The sequence below is a fragment of the Lepidochelys kempii genome, chromosome 14, assembly GCF_965140265.1.
Source record: "Lepidochelys kempii isolate rLepKem1 chromosome 14, rLepKem1.hap2, whole genome shotgun sequence".
In the NCBI taxonomy this organism is placed as follows: Eukaryota; Metazoa; Chordata; order Testudines; family Cheloniidae; genus Lepidochelys; species Lepidochelys kempii.
Window position 1 is genome coordinate 26,272,080 of NC_133269.1, and position 16,504 is coordinate 26,288,583.

A 16,504-nucleotide genomic window follows, 5' to 3' on the forward strand; every position below is an offset into this window, starting at 1 on the left:
AGAGATCCCAGTGGGGAAAAGAGCTCTCTGGGGTGAATCACAGAGATCCCTAGGTTGGAGAAGAGCTCAGTGGAGTGGATCACAGAGATTCCAGGGTGGAGGAGCGCTCTGTGGGATGGCTCATAGAGATCCCAGGGTGGAGGAGAGCTCAGTGGGGTGAATCGTAGAGCTCCCCAAGATGCAGGAGAGTTCTGTGGGGTGGATCACAGAGATTCCAGGGTAGAGGAGAGCTCAGTGGGGTGGATCACAGAGATCCCCAGTGGGGAGGAGAGCTCTGTGGGGTGGATCACAGAGATCCCCGGGGTGGAGGAGTGTTCTGTGGGGTGGATCACAGAGATCTGTGGAGTAAAGAACAGAGGTCCACAGGGTGACTCAGAGAGCTCTGAGGGGTAGAGGAAAGATGCATCAGCGAGATCAGGAAGACTCTTACACCTGAGGAAGGGGATCAGAATCCTGCATTCGTACAAGGGCTGACAGTGATCTATGGGGCAGGTTCATGCCTTCCAGTAGATGAACAGCCCTCCTGGCTTCTGATTCAGCCACTGAACTCGCAGAATGGAGCCCTAAACAAGTGTCCAGGGCGGAATTGAAATGCCCTTTGTCATCTGCAGTGAGTAGTCCCCAAGCAAGTCATACTTGTCATCACATAGCAAAAGCCTGACCTTTGGCTTTGCAGCATGCCCCTGGGTCCGCTGGGATATTGCAAAGCCTCTCAGGCAGTTAAGTACCTCCCAGGAGGTACCGGGAATGTGCTCTGCTCACACTGGCACCAGCTATCTAGCCCAACTCAGGCACCTCTCAATACTGCTAATGGCAGAGATAAGATAAGTGGCCATTTCCAGAAAAGTCTGAAAATGCCTGTGGCTAGATCACTTTTGGGGGAACCATGTCAGCTTTCCAAACTCCCTACATTACACAGTGGCCAGCCCCAGCTAAACCTAGGGTATGGCCACATCTCGAGCAGGGGGGTGAGTCACAGCTCAAGAAGACATACTTGCACTAGCTCAGAACAAGGTAGTGTACTAAAAATAGAGAGCAGCAGCGGTGGCATGAGCCACAGGAGGGGCAAGCCATGCCACCCGAGACCATAGGCATGAACTCTGGGTGGGTAGCCCCTCCCACCATGCATGCTGCCATGACTACACTATTTTTAGCATGCTAGTTCAATCAGAGCTAGTGCGAGTGTCTCCTCCAGCTGGCAATCACACCCACAGCTCAAAGTGTAAACATACCCTAGGAGGGTCTCCAGGGTTCACATAGCTATCCTGTTTGCCTGGGGCCCAGTTCAGAAAGCACACAGTCCAAGACAACAGGTTAGAAAAATACATGCAGCAAGGAATAAGATACCCTGCAGTGCTAATAGACAACAAACCTCTGATCTGCTGATATATCAAGTACATTGCATTGATTCCATTGCATCAATCCAAGATTAGCTAATCCAAAACTATCCCAATTTTCTCATTTGGTCTTTGAGTATGGTTTTTTTCATCCTCATTTCTTTCCCCATATCGTATTTATTAATAGTTGGTTCATGATGCATACAGAGCAATAATAGTAGCATGGCTATCTTAAGAGGGAAATACCTTGTTTTACATGATTGGCTCTCCGTGATTTCTAATGGAATATAGTAATTCATTCAGTTACTCTATGAGAGATTTGTTTGCAGCTAGTTGTACAGGCAGTTTATGTGAAGGAGTTAACTTGAAACATTTGGGAGTATTCTTGTGAACTAACATATTCTAGGTACTTGCCCTTTGTCTCCTGCAATCATAAATGACTAATGTAAGACACAAAACACCCCTATGAAAAATGAGTATGTTTAGGAAATTTCAAGCAATTTAAAGTATCCTTGAAGTATCGTATATTTGATTGTTCAAGTATACATTAATGTCTCTCTGTCTCGCCGTTCAAAGGCTTCCATTGGCTGCTTGCCTGGGGGAAGAGCAAAGGATTATGAGTGAGATGCCCAAAAATGTCTTTGTTCTCAGAGCATGCTAAAGAGCACCATGCATGACAAAAATATACTCCTGTTTATAGGGGTGCCCTTTGTTTAGGGCAGTAACCAGTGAATTTCAGAAGGATTGCTGGGTCCTTTCAGATAAGCAGCCAATGACATTTTGGTTGCTTATCTGAATCTTCTCCAAATTCCATGCTCTACAAACCTGGTCTAGAAATCTGATAATAACGGGTTCTTTTGTGTGTCCCAATATTTTCTGCTTCCCCTGATGCTAAACACATCATAATAACAGCATCTCCTGCCTTTGTGCCCCTGGGCCACTTCTCCTCCTACTTAGAACCAGGAAGGGCTAAGAAGAGCCAGAACTACAATAAATGTTAAAGTTAATACACAGTGGACTAGATGGTGCAAGGGGTTGTTGACAGACCTCTATGTTAGTGATTCGAGTCTCGCTTGAGTCAGGAAACTATCTGATGGCTGTTTGGTAGCCTATAATGTGAAATTAATTTAATTAAATTAATCCAGCACCTCCAGATACGTTATTCCAAAGGTCTTTCAGAGCACAGGATCTCACAGAACTATAGACACAGTTTAAGTGGTGTCACTGTGTCACTACACGCTGTGTGTATAGTGAAAAGAAAAGGAGTACTTGTGGCACCTTAGAGACTAACCAATTTATTTGAGCATAAGCTTTCGTGAGCTACAGCTCACTTCATGGGATGTGTGTATAGTGACACCACTTAAACAAATCAAGGCACCAGGGAAACATGGATACATAGGAATGCTGTACAGGATTGGATCTACCACCCATCTAGTCTGATATGTTTTCTCTCACAGTGGCCAGTATTCGATGCTTCAGAGGAAGGACAATTATGGAATAAATTACACAGGGGAAGTTTCTTCCTAACATCAGACAGTTTGTGCTCTGAAGCATGAAGGCATAACAGGAGGTTAACACAAATCACAGGTGGGGAATGGGGGAGACAGAATGGCAAAACTAATAGGATGTTCCAAATTCTTAGCCAGTCAGAAGCAGTAAACTCAAATTGGCACCTGTCTAGCTGTGATCAGCTTGCAGTTTATTGCATCCATTATGGAAGAGGTAAGTTTTGAGGAGGGACTTGGTGATGGATTTATACAATTTGACTAAGGGATTCCTCCATGCATCACAGGTAGCATGGGAGAAATCATGGGGAGGTAATATGGTTAGTCAGATCTTTGAAGTATTATGTCATTACGTGGGTACCACAGTTACATTTCTCCAATGTAATGTAACTGGGTGTTCTCATTACTCATATAATGCCTCTTCCGTTTTGGAATCCTCTTTTGGAAGCTCTTGCAGTCAGCAATATCTGCACCTGTATTGCCCCTCTCTGGCCCACCACAGACACCCACTTTTAGGCTCCCAGCTCCTCAGCCAGCACTTCTCCTGGGCAGAGACCCACATCTCTCTCCCTCCCAACTGGGGGTTTTCCACTGCCTTCATCATGAGTTCCCCAGCAAGTCAGGTGGCCTAGGCAGGCCAGCTTTGCTTTCTTTTCTCAGAGGCTATAAACAGCATAATTGCCCCAGTTAAAAGTCACCGTACAGCCCTTTCTAAGCAAGCACATTTCTTCCTAAGATGAAAGCATTATAGAGAAAACAAAAAAAAACCCTACACACATGCTAGTAAGTTTATCAGAGGTCACGCCCACTCCAAGAAGGGCTCTGGTAGGAGTCAGTAGTTCAAACACTAACAAGAGTTTTCTGTGGTTATTAGGTCAAAACAGCTGTTAGCCCAGAACAAGCACACCTATGCATCTCTCCATTACACAGTTTTGGCCTTTGAACCTTAAATTCCAGGAACAGGTAATTAGCAGATAATAATTCTTTCCACAGGGCATAGCTTCAAAAGGCTGGATTTTTGCATAACTAGGGTGTGGTACATTTGCATTCTCCACTCCATTCTCCATTTGCACTCCCCCAAGAGATTTCCTGGGAAATGCACTTAATTTATGCTTGTCCTGAAAGTTCATTCTTGTCTGGCACATTGTTTCAGATAGTCCTTTGAAGCTTATAACACTTCCCAGGGTTTACATTGGCCATGTCTCCCCTCTAAAGGCGTTACATAAAATTCCACAATAATACATAAACTGGGAATTTTTAATACAATGGACTCCAAGATACTTAAACTTAATTCAATAAGATTTTTCAAGGATATTGCAAGAAATTGCCATATCTGTCACAATTTCTTGTTTCAAGGAGTTCCACAGGTTAACAGTGCATTATGTAGAAAAACATTTCCTTTCGTTAGTTTTGAATTTACTGGCCTCCCCTTGTTCTTGTGTTATGAGACACCATTCATTCTCTATACCACTCACTAGCTCATATGACCTCTTTTTATCTCCCCTCTAAACTAAACAGTCCTGTTCTTTTCACTCTCACCTGATAAGAAAGTATTTCCATACCTCTCATCATTCTCATTGCCTGTCTCTGAACATCTCTCTTTTTGCTAGATATGTTGTTAGATGGAGTGACCAGAACTTAATACATGATTCCAGGAGAGGACCTATCATGTATTTATAGAATTGCATAATTCTGTTCAATGTTTTCTCCATCCCATTTCTTATGTTTCTTAATGTTATGATTGCATTTTTTGACCATCTCTGCACACTGAGAAGATATCATTAAGCTGCCCACAGTGACACCAAGATGTTTTCCCTGAGTGGTTACAATTAATTTAGAACTTAATAGGGTGTAGAATCAGCGTAAATTCTTCTTTCCAATGTGCATTACGCTGTCTTTGTCAACACTGAATTTCATCTGCATTCTTGCTACCCAGTCACCGAGCATGGTTAAGTCCCTCTGAAGTTTCTCACAGCCTGCTCTAATCTTAACTGACCTAAATAACACTGTGCCATCTGAAGATTTTTCCACATCACTGCTCCCCAGTTTTTTCAGTGTACTAATAAGTACCTGAAATAACACCATCCTAGCACAGAACTTTGTGGCATCTCACTGTTTACCTTTTGCTATATTGCAAATTGACTCTTTCTTCCTATGGACTGATTTCTGCCTTTTAGACTGTTTCTAATCCTCCCTCAATGGTGTTGAATTTAATTATATTATAGTCACTATCACTTGGCAACTCAACTATAGCTGCTTCTGGAACCTACCTCTATGTTACTTAGGACTCAATTTAGCATAGTCCCTCCTCTTGTGTTCTCTCACTAGGGTGACAAGAAGTTGCTTCTCTACATGTGGATCTGAAAGGCCAGATTTTCAAAGTTATTTAGGTGTCCAAAGATGCCGATAAGCACCTAGTAGGAATTTCAAAAGAGAGTAGGTATCTAACTGTCCTTGACTTTAAAGGGAGCTAGGCATCTAACCTGCTTAGTTGCTTTTGACAATCCCACCTGGCACCTATCTGCATCTTTAGGCACCTAAATACCTTTGAAAATCTGGTCTGAAGTGACATTTGATCAGTTTTTATGCAGGTTCTAAGAGATACCCATTATAACTCCTTTTATAGATGTAGATTTTACTTTGGTCACCCTCAGCACTGTGCATTCGATAGCATTTTCTTTAACTGGAGACTGGGAGTATCATTTCACTCATATATTTGTAATCCTATCATTTGGGACTTGGATCTCTACCGATTCAACTGTGTGGTCCTCTCTACTCAGAACTGGTATCTCACTAGGTTCCATGGAATCTTTAAGATAGTGGGACTCCCCCATCTCTCTGACCTAATCATTCCTTCCTGTATAGTTTATAATCAGGTATTATAGTATCCCATTGATTATTGTCTTTCCCCCCTGTTAAACAGAAATGCCACTTACATCACAATCCTCTTGCAATGCTGGACATTTTAGCTCGCCTGCTTTTGCTTGTAAGTTTCTTTCACTGATATCCAGACATGTGTAGTTGGCAAACTCTGTTGAGTAGTGGAATGGCCTTTAACTAATTGTCAGATAGAACTCTATTGGCTACATCTGAAAGTCAATTGAATGACAATGACAAGCTGAAGAGCTAACTTGAGTATAATTTATATTTCCTACTGTAATAATACAATTAAGCATGTGTGTGAGTAGATGTGTGTTTGCTAATATACCCGTGTGTTTGCTGTACCCTTTTCATTTGCCTTTATATTGATAGCTCATTGGGCAGGCATCATTTCTTCTCTATTTAGAAAGGATCTGGCATTTTCTGGGCATTCCAATAATAATACTAATTTGTCACTTGAGCAAACAAGATGTTTGTTTACTAAGTGCTGTCCTCAGTGAAGGTCTCACTGTATATCAGTATCTATCTACATGTCTATTTCTAAGTGTTGTTGTAGCCATGTTGGTCCCAAGATATGAGAGAGAGACAAGGTAGGTGAAGCAGGACTTGGTCCAGTAACAGATGTTGCCTCACCTACCTTGTCTATCTATTTCTAAGGCATTTATCACCCTTGTATCTAAGATGAGGGCATGACTTTCTCAGCCATTTCACAAAGTGGAATTCAGCAGTTAAATGCAGAGCAACAGGACCTAGCAGCTTACATCAGGAAGTGCAAAGTACCCTGGAAACTGTGGGGGACTTAGAAAGGCAGAGTGTCATTATCAGCACTGGAATAGCCAATATACCTCTCTCTTGCAAACGGTGTCAGAGAATTGGTACAGAGGGTCAGGCTCCTAGTTTTACATCTCATCCAAAAGCTGGCTGGGTGAAATTCTGTGGCCTGCGTTGTGCAGGAGGTCAGACTAGTTGATCATAATGGTCCCTTCTGACCTTAGTATCTATGAATCTATGAATCTATTTCCAGCAGCGTAGCATCCTCTCGCACCATGCTGGGGTGTTGATTCAGCACCAACCCCAAAAGAAACATGCTGTGCTGTCTTGTGGGGGTAGATCCAGGCACGCACTGGTGAATAGTCATCACACGCGGTGAACAGGGCTCCAGCAGACTTCACATACTGTCAGAACAGCCTGGGCACCAGCAGTACTGGGGGTCTTGAGGTGCAGCTCTCTGGAGGCTTAAAAGGACAGACCTTACAAGGGCCATCTGCTGAATTGTCAACATTGATTCCAGGAGCATCACTTTGTCTCATTGGGCATCTCCTGTCCAAGTGTTGGCTAGTGCTTGAGTGAATAAGGTACCACTTAACAGCTCACTCAGTGGAGAAAAGCAGTTATTCCCTCTTCCTACGAAAACACGAACAATTCCAATAGCTGAGCAGAAAGAGCCGGCACTATGTAATTTACTAGCTGGAGCTGGTGATCTAACATTCTCTGTATTTCTGTCCTGCAGACTGAGGATTACCTAAAGCACAAGATCAGAAGCAGGCCTGAGCAATCAGACCTGGTCAATATGCACATTTTACAAGGTAAGGCTGGGTGAGCTGTTCCTCACATATTTTTAGATTTCTCCAAACCTTCATCTCTCTTGTGGCCCCAAATCTTCTGTTGCTTTCCTGTTTCTCTGCAAGACACACTTTTAGGGTTACTTTGCCCCAGATCTTGATGGCAATTAGAGTATGTAAGGGGCTTGTAGCACAAGGTATTTCATGTTGTGCCCAGTGCAGCCCTCATCATCCTTAAATAGGCATTGACAGACTGGATCAAATCCTGAGGTCCATCTAGCTCAGCATCCTGTGTTTGACAGTAGCTGGCACCTGGTCCATTGGAAGGATTCAATCATTAGAAACAAAGTTAGCTCATTTTGTGATAACTGGGAGAACCGCACGGTGACTTGCCTACCGGGTGTGAAGGTTGCGGATCTCTCAAGACATCCAGATAGACTTATGTATAGTGCTGGGGAGGAGCCGGTGGTCATGGTACATGTAGGCACCAGTGACATAGGGAGGGATAGGAGAAAGGTCCTGGAGGCCAAATTAGGCTGCGAGGTAAGAGATTGAAATCCAGGACCTCCATGGTAGCATTCTCTGAAATGCTTCCAGTTCCACGCACAGGACCAGTTAGACAGGCAGAACTGCTGGGTCTCAATGCGTGGATGAGACACAATGGTGTAGGGAGGAAAGATTTAGATTGATTAGGAACTGGGGAAACTTTTGGGAAAGGGGGAACCTATACAGGAAGGATGGGCTCCACCTAAACCAAAATGGAACCAGATTGCTGGCACTTAACATTAAAAAGGTCATAGAGCAGTTTTTAAACTAAGGGCTGGGGGAAGCCAACAGGTGCGGAGGAGCATATCGTTTAGACAGAGACATCCCTTAGCGGAGGATCTACTAATGGAAATACTGATCTGATGAGAAACAGTCACATGATCTGATGAGAGGATCTGATGAGATACAGTCAAATGAAAAAGAGTCCCGTTCAATTAGATCACGTGATGGCAGACGTTAAAAAGTGAAAAGAACAGGAGTACTTGTGGCACCTTAGAGACTAACAAATTTATTTGAGCATAAGCTTTCGTGAGTTGAAGTGAGCTGTAGCTCACGAAAACTTATGCTCAAATAAATTTGTTAGTCTCTAAGGTGCCACAAGTACTCCTTTTCTTTTTGCAGCTACAGACTAACACGGCTACTACTCTGAAACCAGTTAAAAAGTGACAATTTTTAAGTGCTTATATACAAATGTTAGAAGCCTAAATAATAAGATGGGTGAATTAGAGTGCCTCATATTAAATGAGGATATTGATGTAATAGGCATTACAGAAACTTGGTGGAATGGGGATAATCAATGGGACACAGTAATACCAGAGTACAAAATATATCGGAATAGGTCATGCTGGTGGGGGAGTGGCCTATATGTGAAAGAAAGCGTAGAGTCAAATGAAGTAATAATCTTAAATGAACCAAACTGTATCATAGAATCTCTATGGATAGTAATTCCATGCTGGAATAATAGGAATATAGCGGCAGGGATATACTTTTGACCACCTGAATAGGATGGTGATAGTGACTGTAAAATGCTCAGGGAGATTAGAGAGGCTATAAAAATTAAAAACTCAGCAATAATGGCGGATTTCAGCTATCCCCATATTGACTGGGTACATGTCACCTCTGGACAGGATGCAGAGATAACATTTTCTGACACCTTCCCCCCCATCCCCGCCAGCACCAGCGGGGGTCCTGGGCCGCATGCCACCCCAGCCCCCTCACCAAAGTAGCTGGGCCGTCCTCCCCCAGCACCCACAGGGCCCCCGAGCAGCCCCTCCCTCAAGTTTTGTTCACTGGAATTTTTAGTGATAGTCATGGACAGGTCATGTGCCATGAATTTTTATTTACTGCCCGTGACCTGTCCGTGACTTTCACTAAAAATACCCATGACTAAAACGTAGCTTTATTCATAAATGATCTGGAAAAAGAGGTAAACAGTGAGCTGGCAAAATTTGCAGATGATACAAAAGTACTCAAGATAGTTAAGTCCAAAGCAGACTGCAACGAGTTACAAAGGAATCTCACAGAACTGGGTGGCTGGGCAACAAAAAGGCAGATGAAATTCAATGTTGATAAATGCAAAATAATGCACATTGGAAAACATAATCCTAACTATACATACAAAAGGAAGGGGTCTAAATTAGCTGTTGCCAATCAACAAAAAGATCTTGGAGTCACTGTGGATAGTTCTCTGAAAACATCCACTCCATGTGCAGCGGCGGTCAAAAAAGTGAACAGAATGCTGGGAATCATTAAGAAAGGGATAGATAATAAGACAGAAAATATCATATTGCCTCTGTATAAATCCATGGTATGCCCACATCTTGAATACTGCATGCAAATCTCCCCATCTCAAAAAAGATACGCTGGAATTGGAAAAGGTTCAGAAAAGGGCAACAAAAATTATTAGGGCTATAAAACAGCTTTCGTATGAGGAGAGATTAATAAGACTGGGACTTTTCAGCTTGGAAAAGAGATGACTAAGGGGGGATATGATAGAGATCTATAAAATCATGACGTATGGAGAAAGTAAATAAGGAAGTGTTATTAACTCTTTCTCATAACACAAGAACTGGGAGTCACCAATTGAAATTAATAGGCGGAGGGTTTAAAACAAACAAAAGAAAGTATTTTTTCAAACAACGCACAGTCAGTCTGTGGAACTCTTTGCCAGAGGATGTTGCGAAGGCCAAGATTATAACAGGGTTAAAAAAAGAACTAGATAAATTCATGGTTAGGTCCATCAGTGGCTATTAGCCAGGATGGGCAGGGATGGTGTCCCTAGCCTCTGTTTGCCAGAAGCTGGGAATGGGCAACATGATGATTACCTGTTCTGTTCATTCCCTCTGAAGCACCTGGCATTGGCCACTCTCAGAAGACAGATACTGGAATAGATGGACCTTTGGTCTGACCCAGTATGGCTGTTCTTATGCTCTTAAAGTGTAAGAACCCAGAAATTGATGTGGAATAATCTGCTTCCCATGAAGTTCAAATCCTAACCCCCAATAGTCAGAGATTGACTTAAACTGTGACAAAGGACATGTAATATTCCTACCTAAATGTTTTAGCGTTAACTCCGGTAATTCTGGATAGTCCAGTTATCCATGTAAATGTCCAATTACCTAATTTATTGGCCTTGATGATATCCTGTGGCAGCGAGTTCCACAGTCTAATTGTATTTTGTATGGAAAAAGTATTTCCTTTGATCACTTTTGCAATCAGTCTGTGGTGTCCTCCAAGCACATTCCCCAAGTCTTGGGCTCGGGCCGATTTCTGACACTGCTTCCTCTTTCAACATAGCTAGTGTCCCAATAGGGCAGGCAGACTGCTCTGCAGACAATAAATCCTGACTCAAGCCTTCAGTCAGACTCCAAGTGAGCCCTGAAAGGTTGGAGGGGAGCACTCACTGCTCTGGCTGGAAACAGAACTCCTGACTTTCTTGGCAGAGCAGGGAGTGCTGGAGATCTCACACAGAGCCGTAACACACAGGAACAACATGTCGCAAACACACGGAGCAGTCAGGGCAGCTAGGCTCTCGGGTCAGCGCTGGGCCAGTTCAGCCAATGCTGCCAGAGCATCAGCTGGATGACAGGTTGAAATGCTGGAGTATTCTGTGACTGGGCAGCGAGTACACACTTTGTGCTGACAGCGAACTCATCTCTCCCTTCTTTCATGGCCCTTCTTGAGTACTTCACAGGTGCCTCCTAATTATCAGGAAGCCTCTTTTCACAGCCCCCTACAGCCTCCCAAATACTGTTCCATTCTGGACACATCTGTTCCCTATCTGCCCCATAGCACAGGGCTCGGAGAGAGAAGGGTGAATGCTGAACTGTTGCCCCGGCAGCCAAGGGAACAGATTAAACAGCTCCGCCAGGGGTCAAGGTTGGCACAAGCCAGCCATGTCCTCCCCATGTCCTAGTTGGGTGCAGGACACCTGGTGTGTTTGAACTCTCTGAGTCTCCAGCTGTTCACTCCTGTGGTTGAGCTTTGCCCTCCTCATCCCTGAAGAAAGGCCACGGCTCTCTGGAGCTCTGCTGGAGCCCACAGCCATCCACAGAGAGGCATTGTACCACGTCCTCCTCACCTTTCACAACAGCCTCCATGCCAGCAAGGATCTTGCGGGAGCCCAAGGCGCTGTTCCTGAAGCACTAGGAAACTAGTCTCACTCCAGAGACACTCCAACCCTGCCCCTTCTCCTCCCACAGAGACCAGGCCCTATGGAGCCCTCACAGAAGGGCTCCCATGGGGCCAGGAGGAAGGAGGGAGCAGGCATGCTCCTAGGCTCTCCTTCACCCTGAGAGTGAAGAGGCATTTGTTATGGCCAGAATTGTTAGGCCCTTGCTCCCTGCATGGGAAGAAGTGGAGGCTAATCCCTTCCCCATGTGCTGGAGTAACGGAGGCCCCCAGTTCCCAGTCACAGGTGCCAGGCTTTAGTGAATCGCCCTCACGTTCCATTGCAGCCTCCTATCTGGGGTGTTAGCCTGAGTTTGCCAGGAGCGTGAGTCACATCCCATAATTCTGGCACTCTGGTTTGGGGCAGCTGTTGAGTAGGAGGTAGATGCTGGCTGGTTAATTAGTGCAGTCACCTGAAAACGGTGCAAGCTTCAGTTAACCAGTGACTGGTATGCAGGAGGCACCATCTGCTCTTCGTGTCAGCTGGGATTATAAAGTGAGGACAAACAGCGACAGGAAGTTCCATGTGCTCTCCTGACTAGGCAGCTGCCGTTCTGTGAGGGAGGTGCGAGGGATACCACCTGCATGGGGGACCAGAACACCTGGGTTCTAGTTCTGGCTTTGCCACAGAGCTATTGTATAACACTGGCCTCCCTCTGCCACAGCTGTCCAGCCATATACCTCCAAGATGGCTCACATTATGCCCATTTTACAAATGGGGAAACAAAGGGCTTGGCTACACATCGAGTTATTCTGGAACAGCTCCTGGGAGTCAGTTCACAACCTACCTTAATCTGAATTAATCTGGGAGAGTAGAAGCTTTGCAGAGCAGAACAGCTGCTAAGAGACTTTCATAAGGACAAATGGGGATGACAGGGGTGAATGGCCACTCACAGGGTAGCATGAATTCATATGTCCCATCAGATCTGTAACTGGCTATACATCACACTACTGAGACTCTGAGGCTTGCGTTTTCCATAGCCCGAATTTCTTCAAAGAGTAGTTGTATTTGGAACCATAAGGGTGTGCGGTGGTACCTTCAGGTCCAGAGATGTCCCCTGACTTTACTGGCTACTGCAGGTTGGTCACACTTTATATTAAGGGTCCATTTATAAATGGTTTGTAAAGGCTTAGTAAGTGTTCAATAGATGCATGTTGCAGACATTAGTAATATGTGTTTAGGGCTGGTTCTAAACACATTCATAGAAGGTGTTAGCATCATGGTGATAAGCAATCTGTTGACATGTTGGACTTGGTGACAATCTAGAAAAACAATTGATTAACTACTTATTAAAACCTCTAGTAATCATTTACCAACTCTTTATAAACCATTTATCAATGGAGCCTTAGGATAGACCAGTAAATTCTGCCGTTTTTTCCTGTTAACTTTCCAGAGCCCATCTAGCTCTGGGAGAGGACTCGGAGAGTCATTGTTTCATAGAGTTTAAGGCCAGAAGGGACCATTATATCATCTACTCTGACCTCCTGCATAACACAGGCCATTACATTTTACCCTGTTACCCCTGTGTTAAGCCAACAATTTGTGTTTGACTAAAGCATAATTTGTGCCTTCCAGAAAGGCATCCAGTCTGGATTTGAAGACAGCAAGAGATGGAGAATCCACCACTTCCCTTGGGATTTTGTTCCTATGATTAATCACCCTCCCTGTTAACAATTTGTGCCTTATTTCCAGTTTCAATTTGTCTGGCTAAAGCTTCAGCCGTTTGTGGCTATTTCACTTTTCTCTCCTAGAATGAGAGCCCTTTAGTATCCAGCGTTTTCGTAGTACCCACGAAGGTACTTCTCCACTGTAATCAAGTTACTTTCAATCTTCTTTCTGATAAACTGAACAGACTGAGCTCTGTACATCTCTCCCTCTACAGCATGATTCTCTCCAGCCTTTGAATCATTTTTATGGTTCTTTCTACACACGCTCTAATATTTCAGCATCCAAGGAGCTGGAGTCTGCTCCCATTAGCAGGCAGAGCCAGTCCAGCTCGGGGAGAGGAGCTGGAGACTATTCTGCTCCTACATCACCCACACAATTTTTAACTAAGTTTCATTGCAGACTGTTTATTGATCAGACAGAACCCAGCATAACTCTAGGGTCCCAGGCTGAATTTGCACAGCTGGAATCTAGGGGGAAAAATCTTTTACTTGATAACTGAGAATTCTGACCTGGGAACCATTGAGAACCATGTGGAGACCCACAATCCATCCCACACACAGTCCTATGTCTAGGGAGCAGTCTAACAGCCAGTGTTCCAGGCTCAGAATACTGGAACTGATCTCTCTGTGTTTACTGCTCTAACCTGAAATGTGTTTTGTTTTGACTGTGATCCCAGAAGGAGAATCTCATTATCACTGAGCGTTCTGTAGCTAGAGCACAGGTTCAGCGGGACCTGGAACTGATGCTTTCAATTTTGGCCTTTTAGACTCAGCTGCAGAGGGGTCCATTCAAGCTACTCAGATGAAGCTGAAAAGAGCCCGACTTGCAGATGATCTCAATGAAAAAATTGCTCTCAGACCAGGTCCTTTGGAGCTGGTGGAGAAGAATATTATTCCTGTTGACTCAGCTGTGAAAGAGGCGATAAAAGGTAGGTCATGAGAGAAGCACGTCTTGTATCGCACGTGTGTGTACAGCACAGATTGATAAGGACATTGATACATATAGTGCAGTACTTAGATATGAGTCCGGCAGGAAATTACCAATACAAAGTTAAGAGTCATAACAGAACCTAAGTTAGCCCATATTATTTTCACTGCAAGCAACCCCAATCAGCAGCACATATATTCTCCTCACCAGGTCTAAGAGGAGAAAGGAAACTGTAATCTCCTCCCAGAAATGTCTCCCATTAAATTGCCTAGGTAAGAGGCTAACATGTTCAGTCACCCGTCTGTGAGTGAGCATCCCCTCCACCTATGTTAGACATCACAACCCAAATCCTACCCTATGGCTAAGGACCAAGAAGGCACAGCTTCCATCAGCCTGAGCTAGAAAGCCTCAGTGTGTTCAGTCTCTTCCTACCATCCCTTCATCTCACTTGCTCGAAGCAGAGTCCAGTTCCTTCTTTGCACAGCCAGGGGACAGCTGGGGTAAGGAATCATAGAATCATAGAATATCAGGGTTGGAAGGGACCTCAGGAGGTCATCTAGTCCAACCCCCTGCTCAAAGCAGGACCAATCCCCAATTAAATCATCCCAGCCAGGGCTTTGTCAAGCCTGACCTTAAAAACTTCTAAGGAAGGAGATTATACCACCTCCCAAGGTAACGCATTCCAGTGTTTCACCACCCTCCTAGTGAAAAAGTTTTTCCTAATATCCAATCTAAACCTCCCCCACTGCAACGTGAGACCATTACTCCTTGTCCTGTCCTCTTCTACCACTGAGAATAGTCTAGAACCATCCTCTTTGGAACCACCTCTCAGGTAGTTGAAAGCAGCTATCAAATCCCCCCTCATTCTTCTCTTCTGCAGACTAAACAATCCCAGTTCCCTCAGCCTCTCCTCATAAGTCATGTGTTCCAGACCCCTAATCATTTTTGTTGCCCTTCACTGGACTCTCTCCAATTTATCCACAACCTTCTTGTAGTGTGGGGCCCAAAACTGGACACAGTACTCCAGATGAGGCCTCACCAATGTCGAATAGAGGGGGACGATCACGTCCCTCGATCTGCTCGCTATGCCCCTACTTATACATCCCAAAATGCCATTGGCCTTCTTGGCAACAAGGGCACACTGCTGACTCATATCCAGCTTCTCGTCCACTGTCACCCCTAGGTCCTTTTCCGCAGAACTGCTGCCTAGCCATTCGGTCCCTAGTCTGTAGCTGTGCATTGGGTTCTTTCGTCCTAAGTGCAGGACTCTGCACTTATCCTTATTGAACCTCATCAGATTTCTTTTGGCCCAATCCTCCAATTTGTCTAGGTCCCTCTGTATCCTATCCCTGCCCTCCAGCGTATCTACCACTCCTCCCAGTTTAGTATCATCCGCAAATTTGCTGAGAGTGCAAACCACACCATCCTCCAGATCATTTATGAAGATATTGAACAAAACCGGCCCAGGACCGACCCCTGGGGCACTCCACTTGACACCGGCTGCCAACTAGACATGGAGCCATTGATCACTACCCGTTGAGCCCGACAATCTAGCCAACTTTCTACCCACCTTAGAGTGCATTCATCCACCCCATACTTCTTTAACTTGCTAACAAGAATACTGCGGGAGACCATGTCAAAAGCTTTGCTAAAGTCAAGAAACAATACATCCACTGCTTTCCCTTGATCCACAGAACCAGTAATCTCATCATAGAAGGCGATTAGATTAGTCAGGCATGACCTTCCCTTGGTGAATCCATGCTGAATCAGTCAGGGCTTGGGAGGCACCCCCACGGCGTTAGTGCACAGATACTTGGTTGGCATTTGCTTGGTTGGCTGGTTGGTTTTGTGCCTCTGCCTGAAGTGCCAGGCAGTGGCCAGGAGGACTGGGACAATGAGTATGCCTGATGATGGGGATGAGGGGTCATGCTGTGTGTACCATGTGGGCCTTGGTGCCCCCTGCCACTCCCTGGAGTGTCATTCCACTTACTTAGACTTGTGCAAAGTGGGTGTAAAACGGTCCCCAATCAGAAAGGTGGTGCTTTGCACTCACTCTGCACTGGTGTAAACAGCCTCAAGGCCCAGGAAGGGATGAGTCAGGCCCTGTGTGTCTGCACTGCAGCTCAGCAGTGCCCCAAGAGAGAGCAGCCAGGCTGGGGCTGTTCTCTGATGCAGAGGCCACAGGACTCATGTTAGTGAACACAAGGGGTTTCCTCTCTTCAGGATGCTGAAGACACTCCCCCCTGCATCTCCTGGCTCTCTGGCTCACCTGAGACGAACAGCTTGTCACCCTGGGGTCTTGGTAAGGGCTGGCCCAGGCTGTGCCGTTAGGGCATGGACTGCTCGCTCTGGCACACTAAGCTGCCATGCTGACTCACCAAGGGGATAAAGCCCGCTCAGAGCCCCAGC

The 16,504-nt window shown here is 45.1% G+C and overlaps 1 protein-coding gene across 4 annotated transcripts in view; it reads left to right on the forward strand.

Moving 5' to 3' along the window:
- MYOCD (myocardin) overlaps positions 1 to 16,504 on the forward strand; it is a 471,189-nt gene that overhangs the window by 420,169 nt on the left and 34,516 nt on the right. For 3 of the 4 annotated variants that reach the window (XM_073310471.1, XM_073310473.1, XM_073310474.1), the window contains 2 exons: positions 7,233 to 7,308; positions 13,935 to 14,096. In XM_073310471.1, coding sequence (XP_073166572.1) covers positions 7,233 to 7,308; positions 13,935 to 14,096 — 238 coding nt within the window. The remainder of the gene's footprint in view (positions 1 to 7,232; positions 7,309 to 13,934; positions 14,097 to 16,504) is intronic. The other variant, XM_073310475.1, reaches the window with a different exon arrangement.